The sequence below is a fragment of the Chlorocebus sabaeus genome, chromosome 2 (assembly GCF_047675955.1).
Source record: "Chlorocebus sabaeus isolate Y175 chromosome 2, mChlSab1.0.hap1, whole genome shotgun sequence".
Classification (NCBI taxonomy): domain Eukaryota; kingdom Metazoa; phylum Chordata; class Mammalia; order Primates; family Cercopithecidae; genus Chlorocebus; species Chlorocebus sabaeus.
The window spans coordinates 67,212,597-67,232,583 of NC_132905.1; the positions used below are offsets into that span (position 1 = coordinate 67,212,597).

The 19,987-nt window shown below is 49.9% G+C and overlaps 1 protein-coding gene across 1 annotated transcript in view; it reads right to left on the minus strand.

Annotated features, from left to right (window-relative positions):
• Positions 1-19,987, minus strand: part of MTCL2 (microtubule crosslinking factor 2) — an 85,932-nt gene that overhangs the window by 23,459 nt on the left and 42,486 nt on the right. The window contains exons 4-11 of the mRNA XM_007964121.3: positions 18,142-18,204; positions 15,850-17,031; positions 13,472-13,612; positions 10,779-10,904; positions 9,318-9,548; positions 6,396-6,500; positions 5,249-5,416; positions 3,386-3,637 (exon numbers count right to left, since the gene is read on the minus strand). Of these exons, the coding sequence (XP_007962312.3) occupies positions 3,386-3,637; positions 5,249-5,416; positions 6,396-6,500; positions 9,318-9,548; positions 10,779-10,904; positions 13,472-13,612; positions 15,850-17,031; positions 18,142-18,204 (2,268 nt within the window). The remainder of the gene's footprint in view (positions 1-3,385; positions 3,638-5,248; positions 5,417-6,395; positions 6,501-9,317; positions 9,549-10,778; positions 10,905-13,471; positions 13,613-15,849; positions 17,032-18,141; positions 18,205-19,987) is intronic.

The window sequence follows — 19,987 nt, forward strand, 5'->3', positions numbered from 1 at the left end:
ATAAGAGCGAAACTCCATCTCAAAAATAAATAAGTAAATAAATATTCAAAAGTTATCCAGGCATGTTAGAGTGTGCTCCCAGCTACATGAGAAGCTGAGGTGTGAGGATCACTTGTGCGTGGGAGGCAGAGCTTGCAGTGAGCTGAGATGGTGCCACTGCACTCCAGCCTGGGTGACGGAGCAAGACCTTGTCTCAAAATAAGAAAAGAAAGAAACTAAGAAAGGAAGAAGAAGGGAGGGAGGGAAGGAAGGGAAGGGAGGGGGGAAATAACACTAACATCAGTGAACAGCAATGACAGATGAAGACCACAGAATCAGACCAAGCCCCAGACAAGGGTGGGCTTAGGAAGCACTTTGATTCTTGTGGTTATCTCACCTTATTTCCATAGCTGCCCTGAAAAATGAGAATGTCAAGTATGGTCATCCTTATTTTACAGATGAGGCCCAGAGATCAGAGGTGACTTGACTGGGGTTGTACCTGGTGGAGCCAGGTAAGGACTGGGGACTTCTGGTCAGAAGCTCTTTCCCACCAGCCACTCTGCTACTTTCACCAGTCTGGCTTAATCGTCAGTCCAGTGTAAAGAATGCTGCTTTGGGGGATTTGGTTTAAAGTGCAGGAGGAAGAGGAATGTCAGAGAGACACGAGAGGCTAGAGGGCTGGCAAGTCCCTGATGTGAACACAACAGCAGGACATGGAATCTGTGCCCTGATGAGCTGACAAGACATGCCTGTGGGCTGATGTGTCCCCCAGGGATGACACGAAGCTTGTTTCATAATTTCAAAATCATTTTAGAAATTTAGAATATTTAGAAATTTAGAAATATTTTGTTGTTAATAAAATAAGAAGGAATTATTCTTTTACAAACAGGAATTTGGCTTGATGGTGCAAACAGACGCATGCATCTGACCTGCTTTCCACGTGGTACCTGGATTGTTCTGGAACTTGTTAGTCATCCTGCCATCCTGCACTCCCCAAAAACAGGCTCCTAGCAGGTGTGAACCTCACAGGAGCTCTGTCCCTGCAGGAGAGTGGGCATGGCCCAGGACCAGGAACTTTCCAGATTTGGAAGTTCTGCCAGATTCTGGTCCTCTCCCTCACTCACTTTATGACCTTGGGCCAATCACTTTGCCTCTGTCTCCTCATCTGAAAAAGGGGTTTCATGAACGTGACCTTGCAGGGCTGTTGAAGTACTGAAGAGAACATTAGGAAGAGGAAATACCTAAGATCAATAAACTCATGAAAAATGCTCACCTTCAGTAAGTCAGAGAAATGCAAAGTAAAGCAATGAGATAGCATTTCACACCCTAATTTAGGCAGATGTTTCAAAGACTGGTAATCACAGCAACTGGCAAAGATAAAGCAAAAAGGGCCTTCTCATCCTTCTAACTGTGCAGCTGGTGGGAGGGTACAATGGCAAAGCTTTTCTAGAAGGCAGCCTGGCTGTTACCATCAACTATAAATGCTTATGCCCTTGGATTTAGCAATTTCACCTCTAGGAATCTATCCTACTGAAATATTCATGCGTGTGCAGAAATATATGTGTGGAGATGTTCACTGAGGCACAACTTGAACTTTTTTTTCTTTTTTTAGATACCTTCGTATCTAAAAAAAAGTCTCACTCTGTTGCCCAGGCTGGAGTGCAGTGGCACAATCACGGCTCACTGCAGTCTTGATCTCCCGAGTTCAAGCAATCCTCCCACCTCGGCCTCCCATGTAGCTGGGACTACAGGCGCACACTGCCACATCCAGTTTCAGGTCACAACTTTCAATAGTGAAAAACTGGAAACAATCTAGATTTAATCACTGTAGATAACAAATCATAGTATCTCCACACTGGGAACACCAGGCACCAGGCACACTGAATGAGGAAGGCCTCCGTACTCTTTTGTGAACAGCTCTCCAGGAAAGAGGCAAAGTATAAATAAATGGACATTACAACTTAATGATTTAAAAACAAACGAACAAAACCCTGTAAATATAAATTTAAACAGCAAGAAAGGCCCAGCTACCTGGGACGCTGAGGTAGGAGGATGGCTTGAGACCAGGAGCTCAAGCCCAGCCTGGGCCATACAGTAAGACCCCATTTCTTACTGTGAGCCACTGTACCTGGCCTAAAAAAATTTTTTTAATTAACAAAAAATGACAAGAAATGGAGGGAGTAGGTTGAAATATGCCTTTGTAATATTTGGACCTTATATAAAGATGAAGTCCTGGTTTATGTGATTAAAATTAAAAGTAAGGCCAGGCGCGGTGGCTCACGCCTGTAATCCCAGCACTTTGGAAGGCCGAGGTGGGCGGATCATCTGAGGTCAGGAGTTCGAGACCAGCCTGGCCAACATGGTGAAACCCCATCTCTACCAGAAATAAAAAATTAGCCGGGTGGGGTGGCATGCGCCTGTAGTCCCAGCTACTCGGGAGGCTGAGGCAGGAGAACTGCTTGAACCCGGGAGGCAGAGGTTGCAGTGAGCCGAGATCGTACCTCTGCATTCCAGTCTGGGTGACAGAGTGAGACTGTCTCAAAGAAAAAATAAATTAATTAAAAACAATAAAATAAAAGTAAAGCCGGGCATGGTGGCTCACGCCTGTGATCGTAGCACTTTGGGGGGCTGAGGCGGGAGGATCACTTGAGGCCAGGAGCTCGAGACCAGCCTGGCCAACATGGTGAAACCCTATCTCTACTAAAAACGTAAAAATTAGCCAGCCGTGGTAGCACACGCCTGTAATGCCAGCTACTGAGGAGGCTGAGGCGCATGAATCACTTGAACCTGGGAGGCGGAGGCTGCAGTGAGCCAAGCGTGCACACTGTACTCTAATAAATAAGTAAATAAAAATATAAGTGAAAGGAAGGGAAAAGTCAAAATCAAGAGTGGAGCAGAGCAGCATATGGTAGGTGGTGGCTGGCTGCATGAAGTGAACTATAATGGGGAGTGAGGGTCAATGACTGCTTTTCCTTTCCTCCTTCTTTTGATTGGAGGCCTCCCAGTTTTCCCATGGGAACCACTCTTGGTTCCTCCCTCTTGGTTCCTGAGTTTGGGTAGGCTCCAGGGATGGGCACATGACCCATATCTGGCCAATCCACTGTACTTGCTAAGCTGTAAGATATGAGCATGAAACTAACGGTGGCCATATTTGGGAACAACTTATTTAAGAGTAAAGCTAACACAGAGGAAAGCAGGCCTGACAGGCAGAGGCAGAGAGGAAGATCTAGTTCCCACTGCATTCTCTAAGTGCCTGGATCCAGCTATACCCGAAGGAGATGCTGTGCCAGACCTCACTGGACGAGCACCTAGATCCAGCTATACCTGAAGGAGTTCCTGCTTCTGAATCATTTCTGTAGCAACTCTCCCTTGCGGATGGAAGTAGCTTGGCAGGGGTGGGCCTCACCTGGCTTAGGCGGTTCTGCAGCTCCTTCACCTGCTGCTCCACCTGCTGCTTCTCACCCTGCAGCCGCTCCACCAGCTGCAGCTTCTCCTGGCTCCAGTTGCGCTCGCTGATCTGCAGCTGCCGCGTCAGCTCCATGACAGCGCTGTAGGACTCAGCCAGGAGGTGCTGCTGCTCCTCACGCTCCCTCTGTAGGGCTGCCTTCCAGTCGGGCCCTGCCCGCTCCCCAGCCCCCTTCCCCGCCTTCAGCTCCATCTGCGGAAAGAAGCAGACTGAGCAGCTGGCAGCAAGAGGTCACTCCTCTCGGCCCTCCTCTCTCCTTCCCTCCCAGGTGCCAGCAGGGGAAAAGGGGAGAGGTCCCCTCAGACGACCCCTCACCAGGGACTAACCCAGCTTAGTCCTCCTCACTCAGAACTAACCCCTAACCCCTCCACACAATAAGGGTTTGAAGAGTTCTTTCTATAAGCCAAGCTCTGCTGTGGGCTTTTCAGGTATGATGTCAGTATCCTCATGAAAACTCTGCAAGATTACTAGTGGTCACTCCGGCAAGATGGTTTTCTTGGCCTCAGACCTCAGGGTGGCAGGAAGGCGAATGTGCAAACTTTAGACTCAGTGCCCCACATCAACCCCCATGGGCTGGTCAGGTTCTTGGTGGGAGGAGCACCTGAAATGCCCAGGTCTTTGGGGGCAGCAGGTATAGTGGACAGTGCAGATGGAGGGAGCTGTGAGAGCTGCAGAGAGGGTTAGGAGGGGAGAGTAGTGGCCCCAGGAAGCAGCCAGGAGACTGAGCAGTGGGAAGAAGGTGGAATTGGGGCCAGGCATGGTGGGTCACGCCTGTACTCCCAGCATTTTGGGAGGCCAAGGCAGGCAGATCACTTGAGATCAGAAGTTCAAGACTAGCCTGGCCAACATGGTAAAACCCCATCTCTACTAAAAATACAAAAATTAGCTGGGTGTGGTGGTATGCCATCTATAATCCCAGTTACTTTGGAGGCTGAGGCAGGAGAATCGCTTGAACCCAGGTGGCAGAGGTTGCAGTGATCCAAGATTGCACCACTGCACTCCAGCCTGGGTGACACAGTGAGATTCTGTCTCAAAAAAAATAAATAAATAAAAAAGAAGGTGGAATTGGGGTCACAGGGAGCCAGGGATTAGAGGTTTGGGGGGGCAAGGGTCAGTCTGCCACTTATTAGCCGGGTGACCTTGGGAGATAAATGTAACTCATCTGTGCCAGTTTTGTCACCTGTCTAGCAGAGACCATCGGAGTGCCTGCCTCCCAGAGGCTGCTGCCGCCTGGGAAGACAGTTTGCGGCAGGGGCAGGCTGGATGGAAGAAGCTGGAGCCCGAGCTGTGGGGTCACAGCATTCTCTCCGAGTGGGAGGAAGCCTACCCTCTCACCCTTCAGGCCAAAGGAGGTGGCAAGTCAGCCTCAGGTGCACAGCAGACCCCAAACCCAAACCCACAGGGCTCCTGGTTAAAGCTCCTTTGGGCACGCTGGGGAGTTGAGGGGGCCCCCAGTTTGAGTGGAGGGAGCAAAACAAAGCCAGGCAGTGGGGGCTGAAGGAGTGCTTATGAGGAAAGGAAGGAGCAAATGAGGACAGCAGACAGTGGGGGTGCACGCCAGCCTCACCTGTGAGCCCAGGGTGCAATCCCTCACCTTCCTTCCCTTTCCCCGTGACTCCCATTCCCCACCATTTCTGATACCCTTGCTGTGTGACTTTAGGCAAGTCTCTTGCCCTCTCTGGGCCACAGGTGAAGCAAAGGGGTTCTTATTCCTCTAGGAGCATGGCCTTGGCATCCTACTCCGATCTGACAGCTAAAAGCTTGGGTGAGATGGGAGAGGCTTCTCACAGGTGGGCGGCTCACCTGGGTGGTATGGCCCTTGAGCTCTGCCCGCTCTGTCTCCCAGGTAGCCTTGGCCTTAGCAAATTGTTGCTGAAGCTCCGTCAGACCACGGCGTTCATCCCGGAGCAGCCAGCACAGCTCCTTCAGCGTCACCTTCATGTCGGCCAGTGTCTTGATGTACTCATTGGGCTGCAGACAGAAGGCAAAACCCGAGTCAAGAGCCTCGGCGGGTAGGGAGGGGAATCTAGGCTCAGAGAACTCACTTAGGAGTCCAGCTTGGGACTCCATGAGGCCTCAGGCAAGTCCCACGGCCTCTCTAGGTCATCTCACCCATAACATGGGAATGACAAGCCCAGCCCTGGCTACCTCCTAGGCTGACATGAGTCCCAAATCTGACACCAAGAAAAAAAACCCTGCAGTTACAATAATAATTATTCAGCCTAACTCTGAGCTGAACCATCTGGCTTCTTCAAGGCTCTGTAGCGTCTGGGCCGTGGGTCTTTCTCCTCACTCAGGATCCTCTCTGACACACGCAGGCCAGTGTGGGGTCGAATTCATGCAGACTCCCTCAGTTTGCCTGACTTGGTCCCAAATCTTCTTTCCTGGGCCCATGCCCTCATTTCCCATCCCTACCCCAGCTTACCGTGTGTGACCCTGGGATCTGGACCCCACTGTTCTCTCTGACTTATGGCTTGATTTGAAGGTTCCTGACCCTAGACCACAAGGCCCCTCTTCAGATGCTTCTAGCCTGATGTCCTTACCCTCACCATGTACCTCCCAAGCCATACTCAATACCAAAACACCCTGCCACACCTTACTCAATACCAAAACACCTTGCCACACCTTAGCACACACAGTTCTCTTGGTCCAAAATAGTCTTTCCCCCATTCTCTATTAGGTAAACTCCTATACATCCTTCAAAACCCATCATCTATGACCCCTTCACTGTGATGCTGTCCCCTATACTGCAAAGATAATTACTTGCTGTCTTGCCTATGACCTCACAGTCCATCATCTGGATTCTGTTACTGCCCTGGGCTGACCAGGCAATAACCTTCTGCAACTCCAGTGTCCAGGAATGGGGTCAGAGAAAGCAGTAGGAATTGATCACTGAGCAGACAAAGGAATGAACGGACACAACAGGACCGCGAAGGGGCTGGAAACACACCGTGTTCTGGGTCCAGCTGTCCCCCGTGCAGGCCTTGTTATCAGAATGCTGAGCGTTTATCTCCTCTTCCTCCATCAGCAGGTACAGCTCCTTCATGCTGTTCACCTGTTTTTTAAAAACCATGCTTAACTGCAGGTGGGAAGTTTTCCCAAATTTTAATTCCAACCTTGGGCACCATGTAGGTCGAGGAGCACGGCCGGACAGTCAGGCCCTCCTAGCCTCCCACGACATCTATTCTGCCCCAAAGACCAGGAAGCATCCCTGAAAGTCACTCTGAAATAACCATGTTGACAGGCTGGGTCAAGGCAGGCACTGCGGTTGAAATGAAAAGGCCACGTGCACTCCCACAATGCTACATAAGGATGACCAAAGGTTTGGGTGGACAGAAGTGATCTTGCTGGGGGCTTGGATTTATTGCTGATGGATTCTGGGCAAGAGTCCAGGGCCAGCCAAGGAGATCAGGGACCTAGTTCAGGATGGAAATAAGGCAAAAGGGAATGAGTCATCTTCTGTGCTCAAGCAATCCTCCTGCCTCAGCCTCCCAAAATGCGGGGATTATAGGTGCGAGCCACTGTGCCCAGCATGATTATGTTTATATCTTATTAATTATGTCTATTTTGGTAAATGTACATATTTCTTAATTAGAGGCATATATGTTATGTAATTTTCTGTGTCTCTTTATTTTTTTTGAGACGGAGTCTCACTGTGTCACCCAGGCTGGAGTGCAATGGTATGATCTTGGCTCACTGCAACCTCTGCCTTGCAGGTTCAAGAGATTCTCCTGCTTCAGGCTCCCAAGCAGCTGGAACTACCGGTGTGCGCCACCGTTCCCAGCTAATTTTTGTATTTTTAGTAGAGATGGGGTTTCACCATGTTGGCCAGGCTGGTCTCTAACTCCTGACCTCAAGTGATCTGCCCACCTTAGCCTCTTGAAGTGCTGAGATTACAGGCGTGAGCCACCGCACCTGGCCAATTTTCTGTTTATACTCTATTTTTTCCTTTCCTAAAGTAAGTTTCTCTCTTACTCTAGGATATGGAAATGGCTAGAAAGGTTTTCACCAAATGTGGAGGGTTCAAGTCAGACAAACTGACTTAAAATATAGACTGTGTGGCCTGCAGGTCATATTTTAAGTCAGACAAATTGACTTAAAATATAGACTGTGTGGCCTGCAGGTCATTCCCTTAAACTGGGCTTCGTCCAGAGGACCGTGAGACTTCCAAACAGGTGAGACGGCTCCTATGTTTCCAAACGTCACAGAAGAGACAGCTTCAGACAAGAGGCCCGAGGCTGATGCTCCCAGGAGCGGCCCTGTGTCAGGCACTGCAGGGCCAGGGCAGCAGGGTGTGGGCCCATGGAATGGCGGTAGGGACTCTCCCATGAGGCCCTGGGGAGGAGCTGGTGGCCTTCGAGAATGATGAGCTCCACTGAGATAGGGTGATGCAGGGTCTTGCTATACACTCAGGTCTAACTGTCATGCCTGGCTCCTAGGGCATCTGGGCTCCTCTGGAGTACCCCTGATGGCGTACGTGGCAACTTGAGGCATGCCAATGCTCCCTATTTTATCCGGAAAGGGGCCTACAGACAGTAGCCTGGACGAGGAGGGCCAAGCCTGGGCTAGATTCGAGGTACCTGAACCCAAAAGGACAAGGCCAAAGTGAGCAATGTCAACTAAGATGAGTGTGACCAAGGTCTGACATCCTTGTAAGTCCCCTTCTCCTCCCTGCTGCTGTGCTAATGACAGGAGACAGGGGCTTTGAGCAGCAGAGGGTCCTGCACAGACTGGGGCACGAATGGGCCAGGTGGGTCCTTTCTAAGCTTCATACATTCCCAAAGCTCTGCCCCCACACATTTCCTGCCACACCCTAATACCACCTGTACTATCACCAGTGTTTTTAAGCCACCCTACTCCCTCTTGTTAAATAAATATATCTTTCAGCTGGGCATGGTGGCTGATGCCTGTAATCCTAGCACTTTGGGAGACCAAGGCGGATGGATTACTTGAGGTCAGGAGTTCAAGAGACTAGCCTGGCCAACATGGAGAAAACCTGTCTTTACTAAAAATACAAAAATTAGCTGGGTATGGTGCCACGTGCCTGTAATCCCAGCTACTCGGGAGGCTGAGGCAGAATTCCTTGAACCCGGGAGGTGGAGATTGCAGTGAGCCAAGATCGTGGCACTGCACTCCAGCCTGGGTAACAGAGTGAGACTCTGTCTCAAAAAAAAAAAAAAAAAAAAAAAAATTCTGGGAAGGGGCCCAGGGGAGCCTCCCAGGGCACTGAATAAAAATGTATACCTGTACCTGATGCTACTACAAAACTAGATTCCTACATTCACCTCAATACTGCTGCCTCTGAGGACTCTGTGTTAGAGACCTGCCAGCCCCAAGGATCCTTTCTGCTATTGAGGCCGGGACCAAGCGTGTCATCTTCCTCATGGTACCCCCAGCAAGCACCCTCCACATGCCCAGTAAAGAGCAACAATGGCCAGGTGCGGTGGCTAACACCTGTAATCCCAGCACTTTGGGAGGCTGAGGCGGGCGGATCACATGGTCAGGAGTTCGAGACCAGCCTGGTCAACATGGTGAAACCCCATCTCTACAAAAATTAGCAGGGCATGGTGACAGGCGCCTGCAGTCCCAGCTACTCGGGAGGCTGAGGCAGGAGAATTGCTTGAACCCGGGAGACGGACGGAGATTGCAGTGAGCCGAGACTGTGCCACTTCACTCAGGCCTGGGCGACAGAGAGAGACTCCATCTCAAAAAAAAAAAAAAAAAAAAAGAGCAACAAATGCAGGGAAGGAAGCCTGCATGCTGATGGCAGGTATGCGAGCCTAGGAGCTGTGTCAAATCCAGCTGGGCGTCCCTTCCCTGTCCCTCTCTCCCCAGCCCACACTCCCAGTCCCAGGCCCAGGCCCAATCTTACCTCGAGGAAGTCATCCCCCTCGCTGGGCAAAACCTTGCCCTGCCGCCAGCGCTTGAGGAACCACCTGAGCTTCATGAAGAGCAGCAGGAAGTTGTGCTTGAACTGCTGGGACTCCTGCACCAGCATGTTCTTCTCCTGGCTCCAGAATTTCTGCTCCAGCCTCCGCTGGAGGCTCAGACTCTGCAGCTCAAACTCCCGCCTCAGGAGCGCCCTCTGCTGGTCCTCCTTCAGCTGCCGGGGGACAAGAGCTTGAGCAATCTCAGGGCCCTTCCCCCTCCCCCACCCCTTTCCGGGCCCCTGGACTGGGGCAGGGAGGAAAGTCTGGGTGGTGCCTGTGAGTGATCCCTGCCCGGGATCCCACCACGCGTGGTGCAATCTATTCAGATGAGCACTGCCCTCTGCTACTGCAGCCACAGTGACACATCACTGAAGGAGCTGGGATTTGACCCTGGCTCTGACTAAAAAACCATGACATCATATACTGAGCACCTCTTGGGAACCAAATGTCTCACGTGGACTCTTATGTTCAGTGAGGAACCTGCGAGGGTGAGTGATGATAGCAGGGAGGGGTGACGTGCGGAGAGCAAAGGGCGTGCCAGGGTTGAGGATGGCTGATGACTAGGCAACACCCTAGGAAAAAATGCAGAGTCACGGCTAACAGAGGGACCTGGATTAGAGGCCCAGCTCTGCTGCAGATGTGCAACCCTGGGCAGAGCACTCTGGCTCTCTGGGCATCAGTTTCCCCATCTGCAAAATGGTGATAAGGGAGGGCACAAGGATTAAAAGACATAATGGGTGGAAAGTGCATTGGACAGGCCCAGCATACAGAAAGGGCTTAACAAATGTTATTCCAGAACTCTTATCTTGATTAGAAGCCAGGTCTGATAAGGGCACCATTCATAAATGGGAAACTGAGGTCCTGAGAGAAAACAGGACTGGCCCCAGGTCCCACAGGCAGCCAATGATAGTCCTGTTACACAGCTAATGCACAATGGCATGTGCAATAACATCCCAGCAGGGCAAAGGGGCTGAAGACTCAGGTTTCCCTTAATTCTTTCATTCCTTTTTTTTTTTTTTTGAGATCACTCTGTCGCCCAGGCTAGACTGCAGTGGGACAATCTTGGCTCACTGTAACCTCCGCCTCCTGGGTTCAAGCGATTCTCTTGCCTCAGCCTCCCGAGTAGCTGGGATTACAGGCATGCACAAGCATGCCTGGCTAATTTTTGTATTTTTAGTAGAGGCGGGGTTTCACCATGTTGGCCAGGTTGGTCTCAAACTCCTGGCCTCAAGTGATCTGCCTGCCTCGACCTCCCAAAGTGCTGGGATTACAGGGGTGAGCTACCACGCCCAGCCTGCCCTGACATTCTTGACTTCAGAGGGCCCATAGATCCTCAAGGCCTCTGCTTCCAGCTCAAAGAGGCTGTAGGAATAGCTGCCTGGAAAGCGCTGGGCACCACGCACCTGGACCATTTTTTGGTTGAAATTGTCGGCCTCCTCCTTTCGCAGCTGCCGCTCCTGGGAGAGCTGCTCTTGCAAGCCCCGGAGGCTGTCGTGGGCCTCAGCCAGCACCAGCTGCAGCTCCTTGATCTGTGGTGTGGACAGGGGACACAGATAATGAGGAGAGAGAGAGGGGAAGAAGTGGATAGAAATTGTGATCTCAGGATGACAGTGGTAGGGGAACGATGGGAAGTTGGACCCAAGCTGTCCGAATACAAATCAGGCAGAATGACTGTCCCCACCTTAGAGGGTCGTCATGATGATTAAATGAAACAGTACATATCAAATCTGGCTTTTGTTACCATTGGAACTTGATCTTTTCTCTTTGAAATTTATCTTAATAAGGTACTGGGGAAACTAAGTTTGATTCCCAAAGATGTTCATTATTTCATTGTTTATAATTGCAATATTTTAGAAACAACTTAGATACGAAATGATGGGACTTAAAAGACATTTAATGGATCTATACATATGTAACAATCCATTCAGGGGTACCCTTAAGGACAGTGTCCTTATTTTATGTATGTTATTATGTTATACTTCAACAGAAAGTAGAAAAACAAAACCAAAAAAGCTATAGACCTCCATAGAAAAACATATAAAGGACATGGACACACACTAAATGTAACCAGTGGGAACTGTGTGAAGACCTTCTGACCTCCGACCTTCACCCTCCCCTCCCTCCCTCCTTTCCTTCCTTCCTTCCCTTCCCTTCCCTCCATCCCTCCTCTCTCTCTCTCTCTCTCAATGGAGTTTTGCCAGACTTGAGCGCGATCTTGGCTCACTGCAACCTCTGCCTCCCAGGTTCACGCAATTCTCCTGCCTCAGCCTCTCAAGTAACTGGGATTACAGATGCCCGCCATCACACCTGGCTAATTTTTATATATTTTTGGTAGAGACAGGATTTTGCCATGTTGCCCAGGCTCATCTTGAACTCCTAGGCTTAAGCAATCTGCCCACCTGGGTCTTCCAAAGTGCTGAAATTACAAGTGTGAGTTACAGTGCCTGGCCCCAGAACTCCTACATAAAACATTCCTAGGTACGGCAAATGTCCCTCTGTGAAAGTTAACATTCATTATATGGTCAATAATATGATGATTTGGCAGTGGAAGGCACAGTGACTTGAGGTATATCTTCTATATCTGTTTTGCATTAAAATTTTTTGCAGGGCTACATACCGTCTGCTCCCCGGTAGCCTCCTTGAACTCAGTGTTTTCAACAGCACTGGGCAATTGTCACTGCTCAGTAAAGAGTGACTGAATGAAACAAATAATTGAATGTATGCAGGAAATTATTTTTTCTGCAGGTAAGCCTATAGAATAGGCCTACTTCCTGGCAGGGCACGGTGGTTCAAACCTGTAATACCAGCACTCTGGGAGGCCGAGACAGGAGGATCACTTGAGCCCCAGAGTTTGAGACCAGCCTCCTGGGCAACATGACAAAACCCTGTCTCTACTAAAAATATGAAAATTAGCTGGGCATGGTGGCACACGCCTATAGTACCACCTAATCAGGAGAGCTGAGGCATGAGATTCATTTGAACTCAGGAAATGGAGGTTACAGTGAGCCAAGATTGTACCACTGTACTCCAGACTGGATGACAGAGCAAGACTCAGTCTAAAAAAAAAAAAAAAAAAAAAAAAAAAAGAATAGGCCTCTTTCCTTTTCTCAGAAAATGAGAACTAAGTTATCTCAGTTTTTTCTCTTTTTGCCATGGCTTCCAGGAGGCTCACTTAGAGAGTCTGATCCATCAGCTTCAAGTGAGCTTCTCCTTCCTACATAGTTATGGGCTGGCCTTCCTGGGACCACAGAGTTATCTTCCAAGAGATGCTCAGAAAGGTACTCAGGCTGGAAAATACACAGGACTCTCCAAGGTTCAGGGTTTCAGAGATACTCCACCCAGTCCATAGGAGCCTTTTCCTGCTTCAGGCTCATTATGAAGAGCAAGGAGAAGCTCAGTAGGCTTAGAAAGGGCTCAGAACTACCCAGAATTCCCTGAGGATCAAAGAATCCTAGCAATTCGATAGCCACCATTCACTCTAACCCTCCCATGTTACCAACGGGGAAGCTGTGGCCAGAAGGTAGAAACCTGTCCACGGTCACACAGGAACACTGGCAGAACTGAGACTCGAAGTCAGGTCAAGTCTGAATCCCACAGATGTGTCATTATCATCATAATCATCATCCTCCTCCTCATCCTCACCCAATGTGGGCCAGGCCTTAAGCTATGGCTTTTCATGTATTTAATCCTTTCAACAACCCTGTGAGGCACCTTCATTCTACAGGTGAGAAAACTGAGAATCAGAGAGGTAAGATGACTTATCCAAGATCTCACAGCCAGTAAAGAGTAGATCCACAATTGAAACTCAAACTGCCTGACTATAGAGACTGCTGCCTTCCTGCTACATAAATAAGTAGTTCCATTAAATTACATAAGTTGTTAAATTCCCAGTGGAATTTAATACAGAAAAAAATAATAATTTATGAAGATGAGTTTATAAGTTTCCTTGGAACAGGCCATGAGAATGTCCCAAACTTCCTTATTTCCCCAAACCCATATCCTCACCAGCTAAGTGATATATGCACCACTCTGCTTTTGACAGGCCTCAGTCACTTTCCTTCTACCCAATCCCCTGCTTGCTCAGGCCTAGACCCACCTCAGAGGCATAGGAATCATTGTCTTCAGCTCGGTAAGGCCTGAAGCTCCGGCTGAGGTCGGGCTTAGAGTCCAAGTCACCAGTGCGGAAGGCCTCTCGGATCCTGGGTTCCCATTCCGGCAGGTCCCTGAAGTCAGGCGGCTGCACCCAGAGGCACAGGCAGAACAAACCAAATATCACCATGGGGAGGGGCCCGAGGGGTGCCAGAAACGCCCACCCCAGGCCTCTGCGCTCCCTAAGAGGCTTGAACCACCCATCGGAGGGCTAGGACCCTCGTAGATTCACCTCTGCAACCCAGACCCAGCCCTGGCCGGAGCACTGCTGCCATTCAGTGAATGCTTGCAGAAAGGATGAATGACTAGGTCAGTGGGAAGTAATTTTGTGAATGTGTGTCTTGTGCACAAACCTTCTGAGTCAGCCCCAACTATCCTATCACATGTGTGACCTCTGTTCATCCCTCTTTCAAGAAGAACCAAGAGGGAGATAACAGAGCAATCTATGGGCACATGCCTGTAATTCCATCTACAATTTGAGGCTGCAGCAAGCTGTGATCATACCATTGCCCTCCAGCCTGGGCAACAGAGCAGGACTGTTTCTTAAAAAAAAAAAAAAAAAGGCAGTGTGCTTGCTTAAACAAGTAAGATGAAACTGGATCAACAGGTCTTGAGTTAAAGAAATTATGGCACATATCCACTGTATAGCTGTTAAAAAGAAAGTGCTAAATCTTGGAAGGGCGCGATGGCTCACACCTGTAATCCCAGCACTTTGGGAGGCCGAGGCGGGTGGATCACCTGAGGTCAGGAGTTCAAGACCAGCCTGGCCAACATCGTGAAACCCCGTCTCTACTAAAAACACAAAAATTAGCCAACTGTGGTGGGACATGCCTGTAATCCCAGCTACTTGGGAGGCTGAGGCAGGAGAATCACTTGAACCTGAGAGGCGGAGGTAGCAGTGAGCTGAGATCGTGCCACTGCACTCCAGCCTGGGTGACAGAGTGAGACTCCGTCTCAAAAAAAAAAAAAAAAAAAAAAAAAAAAAGAAAAGAAAAGAAAAAAAGAAAGTGCTAAATCACTCTGTTTCCCTGGAAATGAAAAATTCCCTGCCATTGCTCTGAGGATGAAGATCAAATCTCCCCCATGCTCAGTGCAGTCCAGCTTCATGTTGTCTCTTCACTCAGTGCCCTGGACACACCACGCTCCTTCCGCCTCTGATCTGAGCTGTGCCTTTGTACAGGCTATTTCCTCTGCTGAAAACACTGTTCCCCCAGCCATTCATCCCTCTGACCTCTGGTCAGATCAGAGGCCCTCCCTCAGCACAAGGTCTAGATCAAGTTCCTTGTTCATAAAACCATGTACCTTTCCTTCAGATTCCTCTCTCTGTCTAATTGCACATTCACTGACATGATATTTTGGGTGACTCTGCCCCACTAGATGATAAGGGCAATGAGAGGGGGAATCATATCTGTTTTTGCTAATCATGACACTTTCAGCAGTGAGCACAAAAAGTGTGTGAACAACAGACAAGCATCATAAATGAACAAACTGATACACTGTGTAAAAAATATAAAGTGTATAGTAACAATAGATAGAAAACAATCTGGGTGGAAAAACAAATATATGATACATATGTAGACAATGATTTAGAAGGGCAAGTTGCCAAGGATGAAATATTTTAGATCCACTCCACTAGACACACAAAAATACTGACCATTTAAAAAGTGACTATCAGGCCACGCACAGTGGCTCACACCTATAGTCCTAGCACGTTGGGAGGCTGAGGCTGGTGGATCACTTGAGCTCAGGAGTTCAAGACCAGCCTGGGCAATATGGCGAGATCCCATCTCTACAAAAAAATTTAAAAATTATGGCCAGGCACAGTGGCTCACGCCTGTAATCCCAGAACTTTGGGAGGCAAAGGTGGGCCGATCACTTGAGGTCAGGAGTTCAAGACCAGCCTGGCCAACATGGTGAAACCCCATCTCTACTAAAAATATAAAAATTAGCCAGGTGTGATAGAGGGTGCCTGTAATCGTGGCTACTTGGGAGGCTAAGGGAGTAGAATCGCTGAACCTGGGAGTTGAAGGTTACAGTGAGCCAAAATTGTGCCACTGCATTCCAGCCTGGGTGACAGAGCAAGACTCCGTCTCAAAAAATAAAAAATAAAAATTAGCTGGGTGTGGTGGTGCTCACTTGTAGTCCCAGGTACTCAGGAGGGTGAGGGGTGAGAATGGCTAGAGCCCAGGATATCAAGGCTGCAGTGAGCTGAGACTGCACCACTGCACTTCAGCCTGGCTGGCAGGGAGAGACCCTCTCTCAAGAAAAACAAAACAAAACAAAGGAAAAAAATAAATAATAGGATCTGTGCATGAGACACCTTACCTGAAAGTCTGAGCCAAGGTCTTTTGCCAGAAGAATCTCCTTGGAGAGCCCCTGGGAGCCCAAGGGGGGCAGTGATGAGAAGGACTCCTGCTGCTCCTTGACAGAGTCCCCGAGGACTGCGTCTGCCTTCCGCGTGAAGGCGTTCAGCTCCTGCTGCAGCACGCTCAGGCGCACCAGGATGGCATGGATGAGCTTGGTGTCCCTGGGGCCCTCGCTGTTGTCGGGGGCCTCGTGCAGCCGGAAGTCAGCACACTCATTGTCCAGACACAGTCGGAGGCTAGCCGAGAAGCCATTGGCATCAGCCACCAGGACATCAATGGCTTTACTGACCAGGGCGGCCTGCTCCCTCAGCCCAGGCAGCGCCTCGGCCTCCCTGGCTCTGCAGAGTCGGGCCGCATGGGACTCGTGTGTCTCGCCCAGGGGAGCAGGCACACACTGGGCAGAGTCCCCGGCCTCGGCGTCCGTCTCCAGCATGGGCCGCGTACTCTGGCAGGAGGCGAGGTCACAGCGCTGGAGGTTGGAGAGGAGTACGCGGTTCTCGTACTGCAACTTCTTGACCTTGCCGCTGAGCTCGCCGATCTGCAGCTTGGCGGCCGCCAGCTCCTCCTGCGAAGGTTCGCTGAGCACGGAGCAACTGTCCTCCGACAGCGCCACGTCCAGCTCGTGCTCCGAGCGGAACTTGGCCAGCTCGTTCAGCAGCAGCTTGTTCTGGTCCTCAAGCTCGGCAGAAGAGCGCCGCAGCAGCTCAGCCTCCTCTTCCACGAACTGCAGGTGTCGCCGCAGCTCTGCCAAGCTCTCCCCGCACTCGCCGCCACCCAGCGCGGAGAAGGCCAGGCGTGCCTCAGGCCCCCCACAGCCACCTCCGTGATCTTTCATGTCGTCCATCTCAGCCCGCAAGCCTCGGTTCTCCACCTCCAGCTCCACGATGCGGCGGCTCAGCAGATTGGCTTCCTCCTCCACCAGCTTCAGGTGCACCTTCAGCTCGGTCTCCCGTGAGTGGGGGGCATCCGCCAGCTCCTCGGCTGACAGCGCACTGTCCAGGTCCCCATAGAGCGAGCGGTACTTCAGCAGCTCCTCCTTCATGCTGTCGTTCTCCTTGGCAAGCTTAGTGAGCTTCTTGCACATGAGGGCCGACTCCTCCTTTGCAAAGTGCAGCTGGCACTTCAGGTCTGCACTGTCCTCCTGGGGCCACGGGGACAGACACAACCCAGGAAGGTTAGTGCTGGGAGGCTCAGTACCAGCCACGGCATTTTGGGGAGCACTAACTATGTGCTGGGAACACAGGGGTGAATCAGACACAGCCAGACCCTCAAGGAGGTAAGGGTCCGGGGGAGATGCAGAGGGGTAGACGTTGAAATGACCGCAAGGATGGGGCGCCACACACAGCCTGGGAGTCCAGGAGCAGGTGACATATTGATGAACAACTGCTGCTACTACAGCTTCATCAGTAAAATGCGGCAGTGACATTACCTCCCTCCCAGAGCGACAGAGGGGATTAAATGAGCTAAGCATGAAAAGGGCCTGGCATTCTGACAATCCCATACCACTAGGAGCTAATGGTATGTGGCCTTTGCTGCATATAGTAGTACTTTATCCAATTCTTCCAATGAACCCCAAGACAGGGATAGATACGGAATGGAGCCCAGAAACTAAAAATGACTCACCCCAATCACATGGCAGTCAAGTGGCAGAGCCAAGATTCAAGCCTCGGTCTCCAACTCTAGACCTTTGGATGTGACTGTAGTGCTGCTTGCTAAGTTCCTGGCTGGGGTGGGGAGTGAGTATCTAAGCATCTAAGCACCATGGGCTCAGGATGTGGTTTTGGGAAATAAAGTGGGCAGTGAGACTAAGAAAATGAGCAAGGGGGCTGGGCGCAGTGGCTCACAACTGTAATCCCAGCACTTTGGGAGGCCGAGGCAGGTGCATTGCTTGAGGCCAGGAGTTCGAGACCAGCCTGGTCAGCATGGTGAAACCCTATCTCTACTAAAAATACAAAAATTAGCCAGATGTGGTGGTGCACACCTGTAGTCCCAGCTACTTGGGAGGCTGAGGCATGAAAATCGCTTGAACCTGGGAGGTAGAGGTTGCAGTGAGCCAAGATTGTGCCAATACACTGCAGCCTGGGCAAGAGAGTGACACTCTGTGTCAAAAAAAAAAAAAAAAGAAAGAAAGAAAAAAAGAAAAGAAAATGAGCAAGGGGAGGACAGGGCAGAATCTGGGATCCCCAGCCCACTTAGAGTCAGGCTCAGGTCTTCAGAATAAAACCTTCCTACGGGGGCTGCTGGGAATTACCTGCACCGAAGGCTTCTTATCGGCCTTCCCCAGGGAGCGGGTTCCTCTTTTCTTCAAGGAATGCTGAAGGGAGAATTTAAAAAAAAAAAAAGTCAGAACTGAAAGCTCACAGGGTGATGCACATGCAGACAGCTGTCACAGTGCCCAGGGTCCAGGGAGGGCCCCAGTCCCCAGGCCACCCCACCCTGACGGCATTGACTGTTGAGTAAGAGGAGCCCTCCAGATCACCCAGTGAGCAGCAATGGGAGACAGGCCAGAAGCACTGGAGATGATTCTGAAAACACCTGCTCAGGGCTCCTCCCCTGTAGCCCACTCCCATGTGTGACCCAGTTGGCCTCAGCTAAGACTTGGAAAGCTGTGTTTCTGTTCTTGCTTGTCTTTCATCAAAGGATTTCCTGAGCACCTATCATGCGCCAGGTAGGTAGGTGTACAGAACACAGCAGTGAACCACGGAGGATGTTGTGGTGCTTTGCCCAGATTCCCCTTCGGAACTGAGACACTCATTCTCAGAGCTGAGACCTCAAAGCTGAGTATCCCTCCCAGTGGCAGCCATTGGTTGAGGGGAACCACCTTGTCCAAGGGCAGGTGCCATCTATGGATGGAGCCCACATCCAGGGACGGGTCCATGTAGAACCTCAGCTCTACAGGGAGGGCCATCCTAGCTCCAGAGCTCCCCATGGGATCTACTGGGATCACTGGCGTAATTCAGCTTCCAGCTCTGCCTCACTCCCTGTGGTGTTGTTCCCCAAGACACTCTTCCATAAAGCTCAGTAGGCAAATCTCCACCTCAGAGAAAATCCTGTCCTCATGAAACTGACATCTAGTGGGAACTTTAATTTAGAATGAATACTAATGGCTAAAATGAAAATGAGGGCTGGATGTGGTAGCTCATGCCTGTAATCCAACACTTTGGGAGGCCAAGACAGGAGGATTGCCTGAGGCCAAGAGTTCGAGACCAGCCTGGGCAACATAGCAAGACCCTGTCTCAAAAAACAAACCCAGAAGCTAGCCGGGCGTAGTGACTCATGCCTGTAATCCCAGTACTTTGGGAGGCTGAGGTGAGAGGACTGCTTGCGTTGAGGAGTTTGAGACCAGCCTGGGAAACACAGCAGGACTCTGCCTCAAAAAAATAAGATGTTTAAAATCCAGAAGCAATAGAGGAAAATATAGATACATTTGATTACACAAGCAAATTCTGCATGGAAATAAAAACACCCTAAGAAAAGTAAAAATATAAATGACAAACTCTGAAAAAATATCTGTAATGTATAACACCAACAAAGGGTTGATATCCTAAATATGGAAAGAGTTTCACAAACAGAACATTAAAAAGGTCACCAGACCTGTAGGAAAATAGGCTAGAGATATGAAAAAACAGTTCTCAGGAAAAGAAAGGCAAATGGATCATGGCACATGAAGATATCAAGGCACAAGAAGATATTCAACCCCGCTCCTGTTAGATAAATGCAAATTAAAATTACACTGAGATACCGTTTCTCACCTATCAGATTGGCAAAAATCCAAATATCTGACGACATATTCTATTGGTGAAGCTATGGAGAAACAAAAAGGTTCATAAATTGCTGGCAAGAATGCCAAATGGCACAAGCCCTACAGAGGGAATTGGAGGAAATGTTACAATAACAATTACTGAAGTTTCTCAATGTTTAAAGAAGTCATTCAATTAGATGCACGATTCTATTGAGCGCTTCCTCCCAAGAGAGGAGGGGTGATTCATGGTGGCGGTGTATGTATAAACCATGCTTACAGGTTGTTTTGACTTTTCAAGGTGGGCTGGTATATTTCTGAAAATGGCCCCAGGTGATTTGGATACATGCTTGCTCCC